Source organism: Anarrhichthys ocellatus, unplaced genomic scaffold, assembly GCF_004355925.1.
Source record: "Anarrhichthys ocellatus isolate YVR2014 unplaced genomic scaffold, GSC_Weel_1.0 scaffold21, whole genome shotgun sequence".
NCBI classification, from domain to species: domain Eukaryota; kingdom Metazoa; phylum Chordata; class Actinopteri; order Perciformes; family Anarhichadidae; genus Anarrhichthys; species Anarrhichthys ocellatus.
The window spans coordinates 2,714,738-2,737,942 of NW_022280051.1; the positions used below are offsets into that span (position 1 = coordinate 2,714,738).

Sequence of the window (23,205 nt, forward strand, 5' to 3'; positions counted from 1 at the left end):
CGTCTAGTAGCTCACCCAGCTGGACCAGCAGCACACTGACACACCACGGGAGGAGGGGAGGAGGGGAGGAGGGGGAGATGGGTTACCTCTTGTTCATCCATCCAGCTGGAAGGCATGAATGAATGAAAGAATGAAAGAGAGTCTACAGTAAAGTACAAAAGACATGTCTGCTGTGAAAACACCTCATAACACTATTGACCCCTTTAATAGCTTTATATTTACATGAATAAGTGCTTCACTACGCTCATTTACATCTTATCGTCTCATTTAAATGTGTGCTGTCAGTCCCATTAAAGCCTGCAGTTTGCCGTGAGGTGTTATATAAGCGGCAGTAAGTAGAAATGTATCCAGAAGAAGAAAAAAAGGCCCATTGTCTTGCTCAAGGGCACTTCAACCAGCCTGTTGATGACGTGTTTGCATATGCTGGCTGCTTACAAAACCGTTTCTCTAAACCACTCGGCCACCCTGCAATCACACATTATACAACATGGCTTTCTGAGGCAGACAATCAAAGCGTCTTGCTTGACAACTCATTTGTCCCCATCGTATCGCTGCTGCCTCCTCACTCACACACTCGCACACTCTGTCACTCACCCATGTGTTTCAGCTCAGTCGTGTGCAAGAGTTACGACGTAGGGACCGTCCAAACCTTCACAGCGGCAGCTTTTAGGATGCAAGGTGCTGCTCTCGACAGATAAACCGCAAATACACACAAACACACACACACACACGCAAATACACACACACACACACACGACTCCAGACAGAGCTTAATGCTTCAATCTGGTTTTGTGAACAAGATTCGTGACTGGAGGAAAAGTGCAGGCCAGCATAAGTTCAGCATCAGTTTTAAAAGCCTCTTAAGGCTGAGTGGAGTAACGATGAGTTTTATCTCCCCAGCGTTATGGCTGCGGATATGCATATTGTGTACTGATCAAATTTTAAAGTCCCATGATGCAACTCCTCTTGGGGAGGGCTGAATACAACTGCACTTAAATAAAAACCTGAGCTCTCTAAAGTCTCCATCGTAAACTTATTACATAAAGGGCTTTTGTTGGGCGGATGAAAACATTGTGCATCTAAAAGCAGATGATCTTTAAGTCTCCAGAAGCCTCAGTCGTTATCAGAACAATGTGAAAGGATGAGCAGGTGGTGGGTTCCATCGAGTCTTTTGAAACGCACAACACATATGAGCAGTGTTTATATGTACCACAGACTGAGCTACTCATTAAGATAATATAGCTAGTGAACTTATTCTAATGTATAACAATATCACCCTCTCCAAATATAAAATCTTCTTGCTGTTCATTATTTTTTTTCAATAATTGTAAGTGCCAAAAATGAAGATTTCCAAAGATTTAGGCCAATTAATTTGCCAATTATCTCTCAAATAATCATTTGGTTTAAAATGCCAAAAATATTAATTTCACACACCATTTCCTAAATCCTAAAGGTAATATCTTACAGATGTAGTGTTTGTCCAACCAACACTCCAAAACACTAATATAATCAGTTTATAATAAAAAAAATAGAAAAACACCCAAATCCTCACATCATCATGGGACGTTTCATTCTAATTATTTAGAAAGCTAGAATCAATAGAGCCCAGCTTCTGTTCACGGTGCCATGAGGGACTCGTATCGGAGTGACTCCACTGACTGTGGGCCCACTGGCAGCTCTCACGATCACTTCTTACGGATGGAGGAACACGCTCGGCTTTAAACTCAAATACCATTCCAGCTTGGATGATGAAGGTGAAACACTTGAATTCCTTTTAAAGCAAATTTTCAATGGAGCTTGTTGTGTCTCTTGGTGGTGTTGTAGAGCAGAGTCCTGTTGGTTTGTTCTACAGCTTTGGGGGAGCTGCTGTTCGAGGTGGTTTTGTAGTCTTGGTCTTGAAGAGTCTCTGCACCTCACAACGCGACACACTGTCATGTTTTCATCAAGTGTTGGTGCTGCTTTTGTCCTCGGCGTCTAGTCGGCTATATTTATTGAGTGACCTTTTGCAGGATTCGTTGTTGCATATGCGCTTACACTCGTGAGTGGAAGTTATTTTGGACTTTTGTGTATAATTACTCACATCAAAGGCTCATACGATACCAGAGTTTCGATGCCCTATTTTGAGGATCAGCATCCACAAAAAAACCCTCTTTAATTTAATTCAAGAGGCAAAGGTGGCTAAACTAGAGCTGCATTATTAGACAATAACTTGAAAATGAAAAGGCAATTATTTTGATGATCAATTAATTTTAAAACATTTGCTGGTTACAGCTGTTATTAATGTGAGAATTTGCTGCTCTTCTTGTTCTTGCGTTGTAGTTTGTGGACTGTTGGTTAAGTAAAACAAGACATTTTAATGATGTCGCTTTGGGGCTTTGTCTGAGGAGACGAACACACTGTCTTTGAAAAATGCCCATCACAATATCCTAGAGCAGGTTTGATGTTTTACAGACCAAAAGATAATGAAAATAATTGATCTTTGCAGCCCGCGTCTCAACACAAGCAACAAAATCTGTGTCCCGAAAAAATCATATGTAGCCATAACAAAATCACGAATCTGAGACATGTTGACCCTTTTTAATACCAATACATTTATTCTGAGCCACAATAAGGAAATAAAAACCATCACTCTGAAAATAATTAGACTAGCATGAATGAGAACCATCAAAATCTATATAAGACACACACCTTAATAAATCACTTTATACAACTAAATCAGTCTACTGGTCCTTAAGATTGTCTCCATCTTTCAGTGTGACCGAGCACGTTTTTAAACCCACGGAAGCCTTTATTGTATTTACTCGTGCCAGCTCTCTTGCAGCATTAAATGTTGGTTGTCCCAAACAATTAGTGTTGCTGCCACTGAGCTGAAATGAAGGCAGACAGATCTGGAGCCGAGTCACTGGAGCCGGCTGACGAGCTGTGTGGGCTCGTGGTCTGTTTAGCCTCTGGAAGCTTCTGTGTGTGTGTGTGTGTGTGTGTGTGTGTGTGTGTGTGTGTGTGTGTTCGTGCACTTTATCTGCTTATCTTTCAGCAACATGCGCACATGAACTAGATGTCATGCTGATTGAGACCATTTTTTTTTTTTTTTTACTCCTATCATGACATTTTGCTTAATTGCGCTGTGCTAAGGAGCTCCTCTCTGCCTATTCAAGCAAAGTTGCCCAAGAAGGATGTTCATTAAATAGAGCGATTAAACGAGTTTGTATATTACTAACCACTGTGTAGCATTACAATCACTGCACAGCTCATTTATCGGCTGGCTAGTTAGCTTGCTAATCCTATCATGCTAACGTTGCGCCGGGTCCCAGCTAGCCGCTGCTAGGAGGCTGTAGACAGTAGTTGCTACAGCCGCGTCAGTCCGTCACCGGAGTCGGCGCCCGCTCTCCTCCTGGCAAAGAAGTGTGCCAGTGGCGGGAAGTGAGGCGGGTGGGCTGCAGGTTTTAACTCTTGTCTCATTTGCAGTTTGATAAACAGTTAATCAATCACATTTAGTGCCCCGTGTCATGTCGTTATTTTCCACGCTACTGTAGCTAGCTGTCATTAGCTCTGGTTGTTGTGCTTGGCGACGAGGCTTTTATCTTACACAAGTGGCCATTTTGCAACATTATGCAGTGGTTGGCTCAGACCTGTGGGGGGAAGGTACAGTTTAATTTGGAGAGAAACAACACAGATTATGTGCTCTATTGCAGTTAAAGTGTTTTCTTTATTAAAAAAAAACATTTCTTATTGCAGCTTGATCCTCCATTCCTCTTCCCTTGGTATTAACACTCATGTTTTTCTTAATTCTTCATTGCGTAGACGATGCAATGCTGATTCTTGTGTTCTGGAAAGGTGACATAAGTAGCTTTATGTGACTGCACGGCTTCGCCGCCGTCATGTCGGTTTGACTGCTGGGAGACGGCTCGCTATGAGCGCGCAGCGTCGTCTCAGCTTTAGGTGTTTTGGGAGCAGACATCAAACTTAGCTCAGATATGCCGGCCAAGACGTTAGCCGAGAGCCCGTCAGCTCTTATCACAGACATGCCAGTCGTAGTTTTTTTTTATGTTCTTCAGGGTCGATCAACATGCATCTCTCCCACGCACTTTAACGTCACAAGAAATTGTTCCGCTTTGCGTTCAGCTACACAACATTTTGGAAATTGTGGTTATGCTAAATACTTCTCTGAGCCTTATGCTGTGCTGTCAAATCTCATTTGTAGCACTTAACCTACGTGCTTATCCTCTGCCCATTTGGCACTCTAACGAGGCCCAAGCAAACGAATGAATACAAATGTTGTTTGATGCTGACTTTCTATACAAACGTGCACATTCAGTGAATACAAACTTGACGCACATCTGAGGTTATTTTGAATCAACTTTGAATGCAGGCCAGGAGCGTTGGTTGAATTGTTAACCCTTAAGTCATGTAGCTGTGATCAGTTGTAGTCCAGGGAGAGAGGGACCGGGAGGTTGTTGGTCAGGTTGCTGTCCAGTAAACCTCGATAGAACAAAGACTATTTTTGTTTTGGCGTCCCTCTGGTGTGTAGCGAAACAGGAAGTACAGTACATGCAAAAATGGCCATACCCTGCGCCGTATACGTTTCATCAGGGCCCGATAGAAAAGATGAACGGAAATGGTTCTAGACAGGACAGAGATGAGGCAAGTGGCATTAAGGACAGATAGAGTATTATATAAGCGAAGGGGCACAGAGTGAATAGTTTGTGCACAACACAATACAGGACGTGGGCAGCAAAATGCCACCCAGAACCCTTTGAATATTTAAGAATGTGATGATGTAGTGTTGTATAAACCTTTCCTATGTGCTTTGTGATATTCCTGAACAGGTGAGGGACGCCGGACCACGAGAGGCCGAACGAGCTAATCTAAACCTAGAGGACTGGATCCTGGTGAAAGACTTCCGAAGGAAAGGGTGGAAAAGACTGTTCCAGGTGCTCCTGACGACAGCCAGAAACTACAGAAAGAGCAACACTGATTCACCCATGGATACACCCCCTGTAAGAAAGCTCCAGAACCAAAGAAGGAGCCACCACAAGACAGCAGCACTTCAGACACTGCCACACCTGGAGAAGAAAAATCATCGTTGCTGCACAGCTAGCCAGAGCATCGGGCCGTGATCCTTCAGTGGATGCAGCACGAAGAGACATGACATTAACAGCTCTACTTCAAGATGGGACGTATACAATTAAGAGTTGACACCGGCTGTTTGTAAACCAGAAAATAAAACTGAAAAGAGACGTCTCTTGTGAGTCTGTTACAGAATTTCCACTAAAAATAGTATGTCATAAAAAAACATGAGGTTGTGGTGTGTCAGTAAAAAATCTGTTGGAAAAGTCATCGTAGTGTAGTATTTAAAAGGGATTATATTCAAAGTTTATTGTGTAAAGAATAAAGAAAAAAACAGTGACACAAAGCCATAATATAGCATGTCGAAAACGGTCATATAAAAGTCATTTAATCAGGCAACACTTCATTAGAATTTCACAATAATTTATTACACATTACAAATTTGAATAATGCAACGTCTTTGACAATTGGACTCCATCCTGAAGGAAGACAATCGCGGGCTGGTGATGCTGAGGTCAGATGAGGCATAATCCCGCTGGAGTCCAGCCACTGGTCGTGGTGTTGATGAAGGGAGTTGCTGCAGAGTTATAAACGTCATAATGTAGCGTGTCGAAATAAGTCAAAAACGGTCATAGTATAGCATGTCGAAACAAGTCAAAAACGGTCATAGTATAGCATGTCGAAACAAGTCAAAAACGGTCATAGTATAGCATGTCGAAACAAGTCAAGCAACGTAACTACTTAACAATGTTTATGTTATCGATAGCACCCAGCACAGCAAACAAAAACTCTTATCAACTCTCCTTCATCACCCATGAAAACAGAGGCAGCAACACTTTCCAGGTTTGTTTGTTTGAGTGTTACTTTTGGAGGACAGCACAGAGATAAAGCGAGTCAGTTCCATGTAGGACAATATCAGTACATTATGGTAATCTGGGTCCACATCTGCGAGGTGCAAAATAAAGTGATCTCTGTTCTGCCAGTCTTATGTAAAATGGCTTCTCCATGCAGATTCTCCATTTATTCCTTGGCCTTGTTTGTGAATTAGAAACATTTAAATGTGGATTGTGTGTGCAGGGTAAACAGCGAGGGTCTGTATCTAAATGTGATCACAGACATGCATTTTACCCCCAGTGGGTGTCAGTTCTCTGGTTGAAGCTGTCCCCATTGAATGAATACCAGACAATATTGTGATTGTTACGTGAGCAGTTTTTACATAGTTGTCTCTTTTAGCCGGTAGCCGTGGGCAGTGCACACCATCTGGAAGTTTGGCCCTCTCCCAGTCTGACACAGACGGTGAAACAAAGCATGTACTCTTCCTGTCTTACACTTCACTGCAGAAATCTAACACATTGGTGCTTGGTAATCCACCATCTTGCCGTACATTATCAGCAGTATGCTTTTAACAATGCAAATAAATCTGCAGTTGCTTCTCCTGGTGTGCCTGTCATCCTTCCACAGCCCTCTCAGTGCTCATTTAAGTCCTTTGGCTCAATCTCAGCCAGCAGTAGGAATAAAATCGAGCTGTTGGAGCTTTGGGAAGCCTCCTATATACAGCAGCCACTGCACCACTCTCCACTCCTGGTCTAATCTTCCAGAAATGATGTCTCGAATTACCTCCCACTCTCAACCCGCAGTGGTCTGCTGTTTCTTTACAAACGATAAACATTTTGTCATTTTTCAACAGAATGCACCAAATTGCAGATTGGCAGTAAATCTTCAGCAAACCAATGTGCCGCAGCCGTGGCCCTTTCTCCTCCAATCTCAGAAAATAGCCCAATAGTCGCTGCTACCGGCTGCAGATTGTAACTGTAGATTGTGAAGCTTTTTTTATTCAGTGGTTTTATAGCTCATGGCAAACACTTCTTCAGCCTTTTCAGGGGCTCACTGTAAATGTCAGTCCAATGAAGTTAATAGACACTCAGCCATAGCCATCTTTACTTCCACACATTTATTTTATTTTTTTACTCAAGGCTCGGTAAAAGATGTTGTGTAAAAGAACTACCAGTGGTGTGAATCTTTCAATAAGTCCAGGGATGTAGAGGAGAGTAAAATCTTTACGCAGTTCATATTTGTGGAACATACTGCAGTTAACTTATATCGTCAGAGCCAGCGTGAACCTTTAGCATTCATCTCAAATCTGCTTATCAAATTCCTATTATCAAATCTTTAGGTTTAGCATTTGCAACTTAAGTTGTACACAACTAAAAGATTCAGATTGAATCGGCAGACACACTATAGATTTTAGAGGCAGCCTAATTAATATTCACAACCTGTAGCTGCGACATGAATAGGAGATGAGCGGCAGAGGATATGAAGTTATGATAAAATATGTATCGGACACATTAAGGCCGCTTTTATAATCTGCTGCCAGTGATGTTCGCCATTTTTTACCAGCGCCGCCTGAAATATGCCTGCTAACATTACCTCATTGTGTCATTTTTAATAACTTAATAATTATTATAAATGTACATGGTTTGCTGCAGCAGCTGAATGATACAAACAGCCCTTGCTGACCCGACAGACACTTACCTTTGCCACTGTAGATGCTTTCAAAGTTGTAACAGTTAACTGTGCTGGGTTTTGTTTTCTGGCTGAAAGTTCTGTCAGTCAAATCCAAGCGGGCCATGTGGTGAGAACAGCCAGAGGGGCTCCAGTTCCCAAACCCCGCCAGGCTCTTTGTGTTTGTTCAGTTAAACCCCTCATTGCTGAGCTTTGTAGGAAAGAGATGTGATGGAAAATGCAGCTAAGATGCAAAGTGTGGGTCCAGGGTGGTAACTTAGTTTGATAAATATCATGCAGCGTGTCATTTATCATTACCACATGTATCAATGTGTGGGTCGGGTTGTCTGGAGGCCAGTGGAGGGAGTTCATTGAGTTGATGACCTGGTGCAGACGTCTCTGTCAGTCGATGTACTCCTGATGCTGTCTGAATTGTGACGTCTAGCAGGACTAAGTCACGGACTGGACTTGCTGCGTCGTATTGAAGAGGTTTTTTACGAATGACCTGATCATCACTGTTAAGCAGTTCTTTAGCAGTCTTAATCCCTTTTATTGATTTTGGACGAAACAGCTCCAGCGCCAACTGATGACCAGATGACAGGGAGAGCTGCTTCACTATCAGATGTACTTCCACTTGTGTCTGTGATCAGTGGATTCGGACACTTTTCTGAGAGAAATGTGTACATTAGGCAGAGAGAACATAGGAGTTTAAAAAACAACCTTCCTAAAACAGAGTGGAAGTGGGATGGAGACTCCAATTCGCCGCCACTTACAATACAATTTCAAGGTCTTTTCTCCAGCGGGTTCACAACAATTTACACTTCAATTTGTGTGACACTAATGACTTCCACAACCTCAAGGTGTGAATCGCCCACATGGGTTCAATGTGAGGGGAGAAAGCACATCCCCAAATGGCAGAAATAACTTCAACCGAGGGAGTGAGAGCGAAATCTGAAATCCATATCCTACGGATTTATTCACTCGGCTGAATGCCACGAAACAATCTGAAAGCCGTCCATAATTGTGACAATTTATGCATAAGTCGATCCTTAGCCTCAGGAGTTGATACAAAACAAACTGCTTTGTCTGTAAATTAGTATACGAACAATTCTTTATGTTTGAATAATTTGAATTATGTATGTGACACTCACCCATTACCTCACATACACTTTTGTCTGTAAGGTTAGTTTGACATTAAACGTTTTAGATCATGTAGAAAAACCTTTGGCTCGTTTACAACCTGTCAGATTGTTTGTGTTTTCTTGGCCCTGAAGCTGTTGTGTTCCCAGAATCTCTGCAAGTACAATTTTGTCATAACCAATAACACGATGGCCAAACCTAAATAGTGATACGTAGTATTAAATCCTTTCAAACATTGAAGTCAAACTGTCGTGTAAAAGACCTTTTTATGGAGGAAAAGGAAATAACTTATGACAACTTTATCCAAGGGTGAATGATGGTTTTACAAGTCATATTTTATTCCATGTGCTTTACAAGGATATAAATAATGGCCCAAATTACAAAAATCAGTGTGCTGGAAGCCCAAGCCTATGTACATAAGTTGGTCAGCAGTGATGTCACCATATAACCCATCTCAGTCTTCACTCAAAATACAATCTCTACAATCTACCACTTCTTTTCATTTCCAACCTTTATTTTGGTACCTTGTTTCCAGTGCCACGTACTGCAGATCCTTTATTCTTTTCTCTTTTACATTACATGTATGAACAATGAGTTGGCAAAATATCTATGTACATTTTATGATCGGATAACGTCTCATCCAAATAATACAGTAATACTGCGTTTAAAATATTACATCTGCTAGATAAGAGTAGAGCCCCGTGAGAAACGATGGAGTTGACCTGACATGAGTTAGCTAGCCACCTGCAACATTCACTCTGAGTACAAGGATGATCATATAGTTTCAGATTTTTTTTTTAAAGGATGGCCATCATTCTCAAGCCCAAGGTTTTCATCTCATCATATCATAGAAAAATAATGTAACATTAAGACAACAGACAAGAATTGCACAAGAATAATCATAATCATCATGGTAATATAATACTCTCATATTAAACATTAAAATGTCGGGCAATACGAATAGAATACTTTTTTTTTTTTTTTTTACGCCAGATGCTGTTTTGTTCACGCCAGATGCTGTTTTGTTCACATAGGTTTATAATCCGTTATGAGACATCTCATAAGGACACACCTGTTGCATCTCCAGCGTGCTGCAGGGTCTAATCACATTTACACACTTGTGCATATATCTCTGTATTATATTCTGACTTTAAAGAAAATTTAAAAAAAGACCAAAAAGAGCCAGCCGGCCGTCCTCAAACCCCATGCCCGTTCCATCAATGACACATGCCCAGTGGTGCCTTTAGCGAGTCCATTGTCTGTTAACCAACAGATGCCCTGTAACCACACTGACCACCCCCAAAAGGTCACAGGTCACGCCTCCCAGTTGGGCTCTTAAAAAAAGATCCTGCTGTAGTTGGAGAACGTCGAGGCTGCTTTCAAATAAGTGTACATTCAAGATGCAGTCCTGTTACTGTGTATAAATGTCATATGTTTATCATGTGGATGAATGATGTTAGAATTTTGTAGTCAACCTTAAACACTGTGGAGTGGCGTCCATGTTTGTAGTCCTTTTGTAATCCATTTTGCATTGTGTGTGTGTGACAAGGTCCGTGTTTAGGGCTGGCTACATTCTTTGCATTCCACAGTAATAGACATGAGCGTCCGGCATTGCCCTGCAAATGAGATGACATCACTTATCGAGAGAGCCCTCACACCCCGCCTCTACACCGGCCCCCCCCCCCCGCTCAGCAAGTCTAAAATGGCCACCATGCGTCTCACAAGCCACATGCTAAACCGATTACGTACAAGATGTTGTCCCCTCTGAATAAAATAAGGTTCATGGCCAGGGAGAAATCCATTCGGTTAAAATAAATCTGAACATATACACACACACACACACACACACACACACACATGTGGTGGAAAAGGTGCTATAAAAGCGAAAAACAAAAAGAAATTCTTCCCGTGTCACAGGACATGTTTAAAGGTGTGTGTCAAAGAAATTCACAAGTTTGTTAGTATTTTCAAAAAAATAATCTGATATAAAGGATCAAAAAGTTGTAATACATTCTAGTAGCCTGCTGGATGAACCAGTTTGAGTCAAAGAGACTGTGCTACATCACCTCTCCTGTAATTCAGCGCTCCTCTTTGATTAAAAAAATGTTTAAAAAGTCTGAACTTTCCTCCAGCTGTCATGTTTCGACAACCGCCCTCCTCATTGTCAGCTCCCGCACTGGGCTCAACAGACAGCTAAAACACTGTCACAGCTCTTAGCAGTATTCTGGTTACAAATGTCATTCAAGTTGTCAGGGGCAGTTGGACAAGGGGGCAGAAGATGTAGAGAAAAGCGAGCGATGGAGGCAGTCAGAGGAGAAAAAAAAGAGGAGAGAGACGAAGCCAAACGGTTGCACCCATCAACAGGAACAAAAAAAAGAAGAACAACTGACTGCTTGACCGCTGACTGACTGACAAACAGGAAGTGGGAAAAAAACAGAGCTGACAATTCCCCCAACAGGTGGAGACACAGAAGTGCACCACAGCCCCGGGGTCATGCGCCAGCCCTGCAGGCAGGAGGATGGGGCCCGGGCCAAAGAAGGGCAGAGCAGAAACAAAAAGAGAGAAGAAGAGACAAGGAGAAAGAAGAGAGAGAGACAGCGCAGTGCCAAACTTCATCATGCAGTGGACAGGCTCGGCTAACGGGGGACGGGGCAGGATGTTTTGTTTTTTATTTTTCAGCCGGTGAGGTGACGCGGCGGCGTGCGTCGCTCGTACCCAACTCCGGGGGCGGGGCCCCAGTACAGGGCAACCTCTGAAAGGCACACACACACAGGAGTGGACAAGGCGGGTGTATGTTAGAAAATAGTGGTCTCGTACTTGGTGTTGACTCCTCTCTTCGCCTCCTGACCCGGCTCCACAATCCACGGCACGTTTGCGTGGCCCTTCTGGTCCATGGACGGCTGCTCCATCTGACGGAGAGACGGAGAGAGGGAGAGGAAGCAGAGAGAAGACGGAGGAGAGACAAATTACTCTTAACGACCTGCATATTCTCAATTATGCAAATAGTAGATATCTTTGTATTGATTTTGCACTTCTTTAGATGCTGGATGCAAAACTTCATCATGATACATTTGGAATGCAAACAGCTGTTCCTGTTGACAATCGTCATTTTGCACACTGTAGGGGCAACTTTCTGTGACAACATAATGCTAGCTAAGTCAGTGAATACAGAGGGAGACGGTGGAAGGAATGAGATGGAGGAAGTGTGAATTTGGAAGTTAATGTGATGAAAAATAATAACTCAAACGTGAGAGGCGGCTAACGGATCACGGACAGAAGTTCACATTTGGTTTAATTTTCCATATCTATACATTTCTATGTGCAAGATCCAGCTGGTCCTGAACAATTGCAATTACTACGTGCTGTATTTGCAGCGGTGCACTTCCTGTACATCCTAGTAGTTTCGATTATCAAAGAACTGTGGACTCTGTCTGTTGCTGCCACTGTAAAGCTATTGTGGCTTCAGAGCTGAGAAATAAACCAAACAATCTACACTGCCTTCAAAAATAACCCCACGGCAACCAATCAAGCGGCCGGGTTTTGTTGCTGAGGGTGGTTTTCCTCCAATCTATTGGTTTATTTTCAGGTGATTTGGGGGAGGGGGGGGGGACTCGACTGTGAGAGCTGCAGTTTTGACAGCAGAAGACCACATTTGTCCTTGCACATCAATTCTAATTATGTCAATAGACACATATATTAAATGTAACTACATTTTATATAGATATTTTATAAAGCATTAAAGATCTACTTCTTGAGTAAACAGGGTTAACCTCAAAGTTCTGCAGTGCACTAACAGAGCCATGTTTCCTTATCTTGTCTCAACACGCTGCTACAGCAACACTACGGAAACTTACTATAAAATAATCCAATTCTCTATCCTCTCTCACTCACACACACACACACACACACACACACTCGGACGACCACAGCAAGACCTTATAATCATGTTATGGGGTAACAGGATTAAGGAACAAACACACTTTCGATCACAGAAGATCAATATAGTGCAGAACTCGTCTTCAATTCAGCAACCACACATGAAGCCACTGAATGAACTATGCCTGCCTTCAAAATACGTTTTATATCAACCCCTTTTTTTTGGGGTTTTTCTGCTGAAGGCTCCGGACATAAGAACTTGAAGTAATGCTGCAGGGACATCACAGTGTGTGTGATTTGGCTTTGAAAACCTTCAAAGGACAGCAAGCTCCGTTATCCAATCCCATGCAGAACATGCCATTTTGCAGTGTGAGGCTAATATCACTTTAGCACATTTGAATCATTTCTTGGTACACACTGTGTATGCTCCGCTACTGCAGTCTTCTTTTGACGGCCCTTTCAAATATCCAACTGCCTTGTGTGCAAGATGAAGACGTGGATGAGCGAGAAAAAGAGGATCAGAAGGAAAAACACTCCAAGCGTAAAAAAGCTCATTCCAAGCATTCAATTGAGGTTGTAATGGACAGAGTGCTTTAATAAACATTCAGCTGATTTTAAAGGAGTTGTTATTGCTTTATTTACACTTTATTTACCATCTCGACCATGCATCTTTAAGGAGGCAGTGCATCCCCATCCAGTGGTTGAATCGGTGCAGCGAGGCTCATAAAAACTGACTGGGGCGCTAAAGTCGAGGGCTGATTTCTGCTGATTTTATTAGCAGTAAAGTAATGAAATGGGTTGGCTCAGTGTCACATCTGGGTTTTCTTCTTATTCTAATGCTATTGATGTGGAGCTAGAGGTAGTAACTGAAGAATGAGACACACAAACACTCGCCGCAAAACAGACCACACAAGGATGCAGGGTGAGTTTTGAAGAAATAAAGCGACAGAATAAAATGGAAGCACTTACAGACGGCGCTTTCCTCTGGACTAAAAGAAAAGTCATGTGGGAAATAAAGGATAAGAGAAGGAAAAAAGCGTGGAGGACCTGCGACTGAGCTTTGTAAGGAAGATGGAAGAGTCGAGGGGGAGGAAGAGGAGGGTGGAGAGGAGGCCGGTGAGGGGTGTAAATGTGGCCCAGTGACCAGCGGCTGACGGGGGGCATGATGACCTACAGGGGCAGAGGTCATATACAGGTCAAAGTGGGCCCGCTCGGCAACAGCAAACACCGAAAAACAGCGAAGCAGCAAGGCAAAGAAAACCACAGCGATGACAGAGCAGCTGCATGGCAACAGGGAGAGGCAACAACACTCCAAAACCAAAAGCAAAACCATGGCAACAACATGGCAGCGAAGTCTTTCGCCCCGGCAACAGCGTGGGACAAAACTACAGCAGGCTACGTTACGCCACATATATATATATATATATATATATATAGAAACTCTGGCTTGGCAAAAAAACACTCCGAGCAGGACGAATACGGCACGGCAACTGAACAAAACATCTGCAAAAGCACCTTGACAAGCCAGACTCGTATTCAAATTTATTTTTCTTTTTTTTAAATCTAGAAGTCATGAAAAATCCTGCCAAGGAGGTCAGAAAGCTTGTGGTTATATTTGATTTGTTCTTGAGTTCTTGAGAAAAGTATAAACTCAAGGCTGCTAGACTGCCTTCTGCATGGAAACAAGCTATTTTCACATCACTGGGAGGCTCTTTCACTCCTTCTTTAAGAAACCCAAGATTGTGAGACTCAATCATACAGGGTTAGGGTCATGTGTTGCAATCCTGTAATCCGATTACAGTAACATGCCGAGGCTGATCAAAGACAATAGTCACATCAGACACGGTCACACTCATAAGAGCAGGTTAAGTGGATGTTGAGGGAGATTTATGAGCAGATATACGCTCACATAACACACACACACACACACACACACACACACACACAACATAAAAACATAAGTAGGAAGGTGTGGAGAAACGGATACTTGTGGGCAGAAAAACAAAGCGACAGTATTTTAAAGCGCAGGTGCTCGAGTGGTGCTGCAGGATGGAGATTATGGCTGGCAGGTGGCAGGAATATTAAGTGAATCCTGCAGTATCTTTGCCCTGCTGCACACCACAAGCCATTAAGTACACCACACACACACACACACACACACACATACATATGAACAGAGAGAGGAAAAAGGCAATTAATGGTTAATGTAACGGTTGCAGACTCAGCAGATTGTGCATACACGTGCCATCGTCCATCATCTCTGTAGGCACGGGACCACACACACACACACACACACACACACACAAGCTCTTTTTCTATCTTTTCCTCAGCGTCTCACGTCCCGCTCCAACTTTAGAAAGTGAGGCCATTTCTCCTCCATCACCATCTCTTTCTTCTGTGACTCACGCAGTATGTAAATCGACTTAAATTTAGTCTATAAGCACACTGATATAGCAGCCGCCGTAACTCTATACCGGGCCCTTTAGACACACATGTGCTGCTGTGCCAGCCCATGCGTGTCGGCGGAGGAGTGTGTTAGTTAGCGTGACTATTTTGAAGCTCTGTCGGGGGTTAATGGGAGGTTGACAGGTCTGCAGATAGACTTTGTGACGCTGCGGTTGGAGGAGGCATGAAGAAAGGCGACACATGTTTGCACAAACACACACACACACACACACACACACACACACACACACACACACACACACAGAGCAATTCATGACAGAATGCGGGACCCAAGTATCTAATATCACAAACTTAATGCTGGTATCAATATCAAACAACTGTTAAAGGGACCCTGTGGCATTGTTTTGTACCACTAGCAGCATGGTCTGTAGATTCTATGAACACATTACAGTTTGGGTGTTGCTCGAACACATTCTCAGTCAATAAACTAATTCTCCATGCAAGGCTGCAGTATGAAGGAATCTTCCACATGAGGATTCTTTATCTTCTTACACACACGCACACACACACACACACACACACACACAAGGAGAGCTAAGCAAGCCTCCCCAGAGCCCAATGCAAACAGGCCTCATCAATCAGCCCAGTGTGGAAGAGACTGCAGGGACAGGAAGACCGAACGGACGCTTAACAGATCAAATATCCACCTACACCTCTGCCACAGTGTCCGCTGGGCCAAGACTGTCAAACGCACAAAACACAAGCGCTCCAGGATAATCCCAGAGAACCAAACTGGGAGGTGAAAACAAAGCATTTGGGAATGGCTGAGACAGGGGAACGACTCAGAGCGGAGGGACGGACAGATTCCAGAGCGAATGGGACAGAGTTGATGGGATGCTGGTGAGATGTGATTAGAAGCAGAGTGTGAGAGAGGTTTTATCACAAGTGAAAATCCATCTTAAAACACATTACTTCTTGTTATAATCAATCCTGTACTGTATATTAATTTTGGAAAGGACATCTAGACCTTACGCGTATTATGAAACCATTTGTAGAGGATCCAGTTCTTCCAGGTTTTTTTAAACCAACATTCTTCAAATTCATCAAAAATGTTGCCGGTGTGAATTTCAGCTTAGGATGGATTTTCCCTTCAAACAGATGTGGGGCGGTGCGGCAGCGATGCTTACAGATTTTCGGATGTTGACTCGAGGTTTGGGGACAGGTTTGCTGGGCTTGCTGTCAAAGCTCTCGGGCAGCGTGGACGATCCGTGGCCGCTCTTCCTGGCCTGCAGGGCCAGCTGATAGGCCACCTCGAAGGCCTGGCCGAGCGTCAGGATGATCTCATACGCCAGGTTCTGACAAGACGGTAACGGCGCCAGAATGCAATGTGTTATTACAGCTGCTGTGAATATGACATTCACTTTGAAACACACAGTGTCGGTGTACTGACCACATCAAAAGCAGTAAAGACGTGGCAGTAGTGGTGACTGGACTTGAGGTCTTTGGTGATGTAGGCAAATGTAGACAGGTCCTCTGGATCCTGAGCCGCACACGAGATGTTACGGATCTCATGTTCTGCTATGATGTTCTGCAGAGAGAGAGAGGGGGAGAACAACAGAGGCAGAAAGATAAAGAGGTGCAGAGAGAGAGAGAGAGAGAGAGATTGCTGATAATCTCTAGTGAGCCAATTCATGGAAAAACAAATCTGATTTATTATTCATCTAATTTCACACACCCCCAAAACCATAATCACTGGAGCACATTTTTGTTTTGAGAGTTTTCTGGAGTCACTGAGTTGGAATTTGTCCTCTGGTAATGTCACTGGAGAACTCTGTGTTGTGTTAATTAAAGCCTCCGTGCTGTGAAATGCAGAACATCAAAGCTTTAGTGAGAGAACATTACTGTTGTTGTCATACTAGACGGCCTCATCTTTGTCGCTGATTCTATAAAAAGATATCAGCCTATTGTTGGTTTTGTTGGCAAGTGAGAACCGCTCCCTCCAGTTTGTTTTATGTGTTCACTGGGACAGCAGATAAGATACGGAGACGAAATAGGGAAGATTTACTACAATCATAAAATTACCCAGAGATGTGAATCCAGGTAAAGCCACTGTCCCTTTTTAGTTTGCCTTATCCCCTCAATATATTTAATATTTATGTCTTATTAACTACAATGTGCTGTACTCTTCCTTCTGTGTATATTATTTATGTATTGAGGCCAACTTACTTGAGTCTGCTCTGTGCAGTGCTGTCTGAGGAAGAGCTCAAAATGTACCGACTTTCTGCAAATGATGCTCATCTTCTGCTGTGTGTGTGCTTCGGTGCATCACAGAAGCTTAAATAAAATTTTAAAAAAAACATTTTGCAAGCAAGCAGCTTATAATTATCTTTAAAATGTGTCTCACTGTGCCACCTTTATTACCCAGCTGAGGTGGATTAGATCCTACCGTCTCGCACGAACGCACGGGAATCAGCTCACGATCGGAAATAAGTGACTCCTTAGTGTGACATCATTAGCCGGGTTAAAAACACTGTCTGAGTGTGACGCGCTGACACACGCTGAGCACCCTTCACTCAAATGTCACTCTGGATGGAAAAGGAGACGATGATGATAAACCTTTAAACGGACCGTTGAGGAAGCATATGTACAGAATCACTTCTGACTGTTCAAATTCAAAAGACAGTTGAGATGGTGAAGGGGTCTGTGTTGGAGGAAAAGTGAAGAACAGCTGGCAAACCCAGCGATTCACTCACACTGGCAGGAGGTAAAGAAATGACCGATCTTCCGGTCAATAATGCAGCTCACTCTGTGGCGCAAGACAAATATCTATTGAAGCTATTACTACAGCAAAAGAGCTGCAACACAAAGACTGACTGGATGCATAGAGAGAGATATGACTTTTGGGCATGTATTACCATCAGTATAACGTGTGTGAATGCATAGCTAACCAACTGTTTGTTCTGTTTTTTTGTATTTCTATGCTTCTTTAAAAAGTAAAAAGCCCATTCCATTCAGGATTTAATGAACTGAGTAGGTTGTTATTGATTTTCCAAGTCATCCACTCCACACTGGTTATTGCCTGTTTGTGTTTTGCCCTCTTTTACACCTTATTGATTTTCGCACACCGTATAGCTTTAAATCAGTCAGGCTGCAGCAAAAGAAGACATCGGCGCTGCTGCCGCGCCGGCCATTTCTGACGCCTCTGAATGTCACTCGCGCTCGTGTTCAGAAGCTCGACCTTTCAGGTGTTATTCACAGGAAGTGAGCGGTGCGCGCGTTACCTTATTTGTGGCGTCGATGAACTTCACTCCTTTGTAGGACACGGAGAGCACGATGGTCGGCACTTTCTTCATCTGTTCGGTCGACTTCTTGGAGTGCGCGGAAAGAAAAAGAGAGACGAGAAGGAAAGATTATATTTGAGGCACGACGTACATAACAGCCCAAAGAAGTGCACGGGAATCAGTTTATTATAAATAGTTAAAGATTAATGAATTCCTCCACTGAATCTAATACCCTGTTTATTTTATACATGACTCAATCCATGTCCCCGGGCCTACAAGCAAGCGAGAAAAACAATGAAAATGTAAACAGAACTTAAATAAAGAAAGCAAGAGCTAGCTGAGCTAACCCATCAGATGACTCCCGTCCTCTTCCTTTATACTTTGAAGTCAATTCAAATAATCTCCAACGCTTGGGGGTTGTCAGGCGCCTCATAAAAACACAACCGCGTCGCAATTACATTTCCAAACCCAATTGACTGCAGCGCTGCAAATCGAATAAGTCTATTAGCTTTTAAGCCACATCGGTGCTCCTTCTGTATATCCCTCCTTATTCTTTTTAATTACACATCGGCACTTTGACGTGTCTCAATTACCTATATTCAAACTCATTATGCAGTGAGGTGCTGTGGAGAATCATGTGATTTACAGCGATGTCGGCGTCACCCTCCAAAGCTGTCATTCTACCTGCCAAGAGATTTTATGTATTCAAAGGAATCGATGTGAGATGAGTCCCTTTCCTGCTTTCTCAGTATCACTTATTGCTCTTTCATCACTTGTCATCTCCTTCTCTCAGTATCCATATTTCTATCACACTCCGTCCCTCATCTCTCCCCTTGTCGAATCCACTCGCTGCTATCCTTTCCATATCTGTTTTCCCTTCTTTGTTCCGTTTCTTTCCTCCCTGCTCGCAGCGTGTCGCTGCTGCGGTTCGGCCTTGTCGGGATCAGGTAGTGCTGAAAAGCTGACAAAGGCAGCGCTGACTGGCTTCGCTGGCAGATACCCAGCTAGAGGCTGTGAAGTTGGGATTAAAACATCCACATCTACCTCCACAGCGGAACGATGGATGGGCAGATGAGAGGAGGGATGCTGGGAACGGGGACGAGCGGGTGAAGATGGAAGGTAATAAAAAGCCAGAACGATATGATTTGCATCTCATCGCACTTAATTACAACCTTGGTTTGCAGCAAAGGTGTGTCAAACTGAGGAGGGAAAGAAGAAGAAGAAAGTAAGATGCCCTATGATGTGGCAACATAAATATAGAGACAGAAGGGAAAGAGGGAGGGGAGGAGGAACAGAAAGCTTTGCACATGAATATTAAACTTCATCTTCGCACTGCAGCAGCTCAGGATGAGAGAGAGATGAACTGAGGGCCAGAGGAGAGTTAGTGTTACAGTAAAATATGGAAAGAGAGAGGGAGCAGGAAGAAAGAGCGAGGTGAGTGAGAGTGAGAGGAGATAAGGTGATCTGAGGTGAAAAAGGGGGGTCAGGGGGTGTCAAGCCACCCCAGGCAAATATTAAAAAGAAATCCCTCAATAAACCTAATCCACCATAATGATAGTTTAAGTTTAAATACTAATGTGAGGGCAGACTATGAGACTGTGTCCCAGATTTACATTTTTATTGCGAGAACATTTACATAATGCAGCCACGTGCATTCATGTTTAATTTATCACAACTCGGGTTGTATTTCTGTAGCTTCGTTCAGACTCGTTTTAGCGTTGTCACTACGATATGTTCCAACATCTCAGCAATAGATGTTAATAGCAACAGTAGAAGAAGAAGTGTGTTGGGCTGAGCTTTACCCTCATTTTGGCACAAGCGTCTTGTGTGGACTCCGTCCCTCTCAGCTCCTTCACCAGCATGGAGCCCAGGTACTGTGGAAGAGACACACACAACGGACACACAGTATGCTTAGTAAACAGTACACATGGGGAATATGGAAGTGAAGGTCTGGCTGGTTACACAACTCTGCAGCCATACTAACCTCCTAATCTCTGCAAGATACCAAACAGTTGGCTTTTAAATTGTCATTGTACTTTTTGTTTTTGTTTATTCAATCAAATAAATGGACACAAATTTAACGTAATGTAATTATGTATAGCACTTCTCTGTGACAAATAAACTCAATTATTTCTTATATTTTGAGTAATTCATGGATGCCATGTTTACTTCCAGCTGCACTAGCACAGGATGTGATTAAATGCACACAGGCACACCCACAGCAGTGATTACATCCACCTTGAGAGGCTCCTTGAGGGACCCTTTGTGGTCAGACATTCTGCACACGCAGTATCTGATTTAATAAAGCAGCAACTAATGGCGACTGTGTTTTACAGGGACAATGTTTATGTCAACATTAGAGCACTTAATGTGTGCGACATCCACCACCTCGCAGTGGACTTCCGCTTATGGAAGAGACCTTGCTCTTTAAAAGTGGGACTCCAAAACCCAGAACTGAAATGTTGAATATCTACCACACGGGATTTACATTCGATTAGCGATAAATTAATTATGGGGGCAAAACAACCTTTTGTACAAATTGCTTTGTTGGGGAGTCTGTTCCTTGGAAGAAGGTCATCTGGGCATGTTAATAATTTGTCTTGACTCAAGCTAACAATCTTAAATCGCTGTTATGGCAGGCTTACTGGCAGTTATCCTAGAAATTGCATTACAGCTGCACACGAGACCAGCTGCCGTCTTGTCTACCGTGTCTCTGTGGCAGTAGTGGTTGGTGTACACAAACACACAAGTCTTTTTATCCAAATGAAATTCAAAGATGTTGGTAAGACTGAGAGACGACAGCCATGCTAGCAGCTATGTGAGGCTGCTGTAGGCAAAGTGGTGCTTTGAGCTAAATGCTAACATCAGCAAGCTAAATGGTCACAGTAACAACGCTACCATGCTGATGCTTAGCAGGTGTAATGTTTAACATGTTCACAAGCTTAGTTTAGTGTGTAAGCATGCTAATATTTGCTAATAAGCACTAAATATGAAGACCTAGACTGATGGCAAAGTCATTAGATTTGCATGTTTTTAGTAATAAACCAGGCGGCGATTCAATAAGGGGAAGAACTCCCTAATATGTTTGTGTATTTGATGTATGTACAGATAGAAAAGAGCACACAGAGTCATTGTTGAGATGATGCTGGCTGGTAATGATGTAGAGTGTGGTAATGACGTTAGGGTATGTTGTCTGCAGGGTTTCACTGGAAATGAATTTGTAATAACGTCAGATAATATTTTCGAGCTCCGGTTGTAAAACGGACATAACAAAGTTCGGATGCCATCTGAGGTGCTGAAAGTCGAGGAGAGCGTTTTTTTTAATTTAGATCCTGAGATGAAAATGTGAACTGTGCCTTTACTCAGTCCTTTTGGCTTTTTTTACCGTCCCTCTTTCTCTATTAGCACCAGCACAATATACTCTCTTTCCTCTCTCCTTATCCATCTAATTTATTCTTATTCACTCTCCATCTCCTTCCAGCTTGCCAATATTCACACTGAGCGCTCTGCCTCCCCCTCTGTTGTGGCTCCCGCTCATTTATCTCACTTTCTGAGCTTCCTGGAGACCATTGTCCTGGGACATCCAGCGTTTTTTAGAGATGTTGACATAAATGGCTGCATGAAAGCACCTTCTTATTTCCCCCATGTGGCCCACCCGTTGCGTGTTCCCCATCATCCGTCCAAAACACATTGCTTGTGTAGTTGTACATCTGTCAGAGGCCTAATGGTCCACGTTGTTTCTATCAATCTTCTGAGGTGAGAAAACGAAAAAAGAGGACATTTTTGACGAGCCCATGGGATTCTTTTATCTCTTATTCAGTCAGCCTCTATCTCATCTCGCTTTCATTCATATTTGATTTCAGCATCACATTTGATTTCTCAACCCCCTGTCCTATTTGTTCAAACTTTGATTTTTTTCCATCTCTCTCAAACCATCTTTTTCTTCTCTCCTCTTCTCCAGTTCTTTCTTACTCAATCATCTTCTAGTCCATGTCTTCAGCACAACGCCAACAAACCAATCAGAACGTGTATTTCTGAGATTACGTTCCCTCTGGACGTTTCCAAGAGCCAATGGGATCTTAAATTGCATTTCTTGCACTGCTGCAAGTAAGTAATCATTCCAGTCTGGGTGCTGAGCATACAACCAATCAGATGTGCAAGGCTGTATCCGTGGTACCGTGGATATATAACATCCTTTATGTAACAACGGTCTAAATTTACCAAAGTGCTGAGAATAACTGAGTGCAGTATTGACTGAAAGTTTAGGGTCATTGATCTTTAATATTATTACCCTACCTTATGATCAGTTGAAATGGTCATTTAATTAATGAACCACAGAATTATGGCAGCAGCTTTGATGATCGATTAACTGTTTTGTTAACCTGTGAACTGTGGACAAACTCACAGACAAGAAGGGGGAAGGGTAGGGGGTAGGGGGTAGGACTCACGTAGGCTTCGTAGTCACAGGACTGAAAGATGAGCTTCTCGGGGTGATGCTGCCAGTACTGCACCGGAGTGGACGAGGTGGCCTCGTTGGGCGGACGCAACGTGATCGGCTCGCACCACTCGCCAGCCTGGAACGACACGAACGGGATCACACATGTTAACAAGATGTGGCGTGACGTCGAGGCCCGTGCTGTGTATCCCATGTTGACATAACATCGCTGGCCTGATAAATGTGTGTAAGTTCATAATGTAACAGCTTTCCTGACCGAACATGAACATGCCTTCAAAGGGGACACGCTTCGGAGAACATCCGAGAGGAAATGAAACTTGGATGAATTATGCTCGGCTTTCAAATGTTCCCGTTCTTTGGCTCAGTTTAAGACTGTTTGCTGCTGCTCAGCTCTTTCTCACCCACTGAGCTTTCACCTTTTAAACAGAGTAAATACCTAAAGCCTATCTGCATACTTCTCAAATGTCTGCGGACAAC

At 43.1% G+C, this 23,205-nt stretch overlaps 1 protein-coding gene across 5 annotated transcripts in view; it reads right to left on the bottom strand.

Moving 5' to 3' along the window:
- Positions 1–9,019: 9,019 nt before the first annotated feature.
- anks1b (ankyrin repeat and sterile alpha motif domain containing 1B) overlaps positions 9,020–23,205 on the bottom strand; it is a 161,377-nt gene continuing 147,191 nt past the window's right edge. Inside the window, exons 22-29 of one of the 5 annotated variants that reach the window (XM_031858782.1) lie at positions 22,721–22,846; positions 20,075–20,146; positions 18,273–18,356; positions 16,442–16,579; positions 16,179–16,346; positions 13,633–13,755; positions 11,527–11,618; positions 9,020–10,325 (exon numbers count right to left, since the gene is read on the bottom strand). In XM_031858782.1, the coding sequence (XP_031714642.1) occupies positions 10,277–10,325; positions 11,527–11,618; positions 13,633–13,755; positions 16,179–16,346; positions 16,442–16,579; positions 18,273–18,356; positions 20,075–20,146; positions 22,721–22,846 (852 nt within the window). In that variant the 3' untranslated portion in view covers positions 9,020–10,276. Of the gene's footprint in view, positions 11,619–13,632; positions 13,756–16,178; positions 16,347–16,441; positions 16,580–18,272; positions 18,360–20,074; positions 20,147–22,720; positions 22,847–23,205 lie in introns of all 5 variants that reach the window. The other 4 variants (XM_031858781.1, XM_031858784.1, XM_031858783.1 and 1 more) reach the window with 4 other exon arrangements.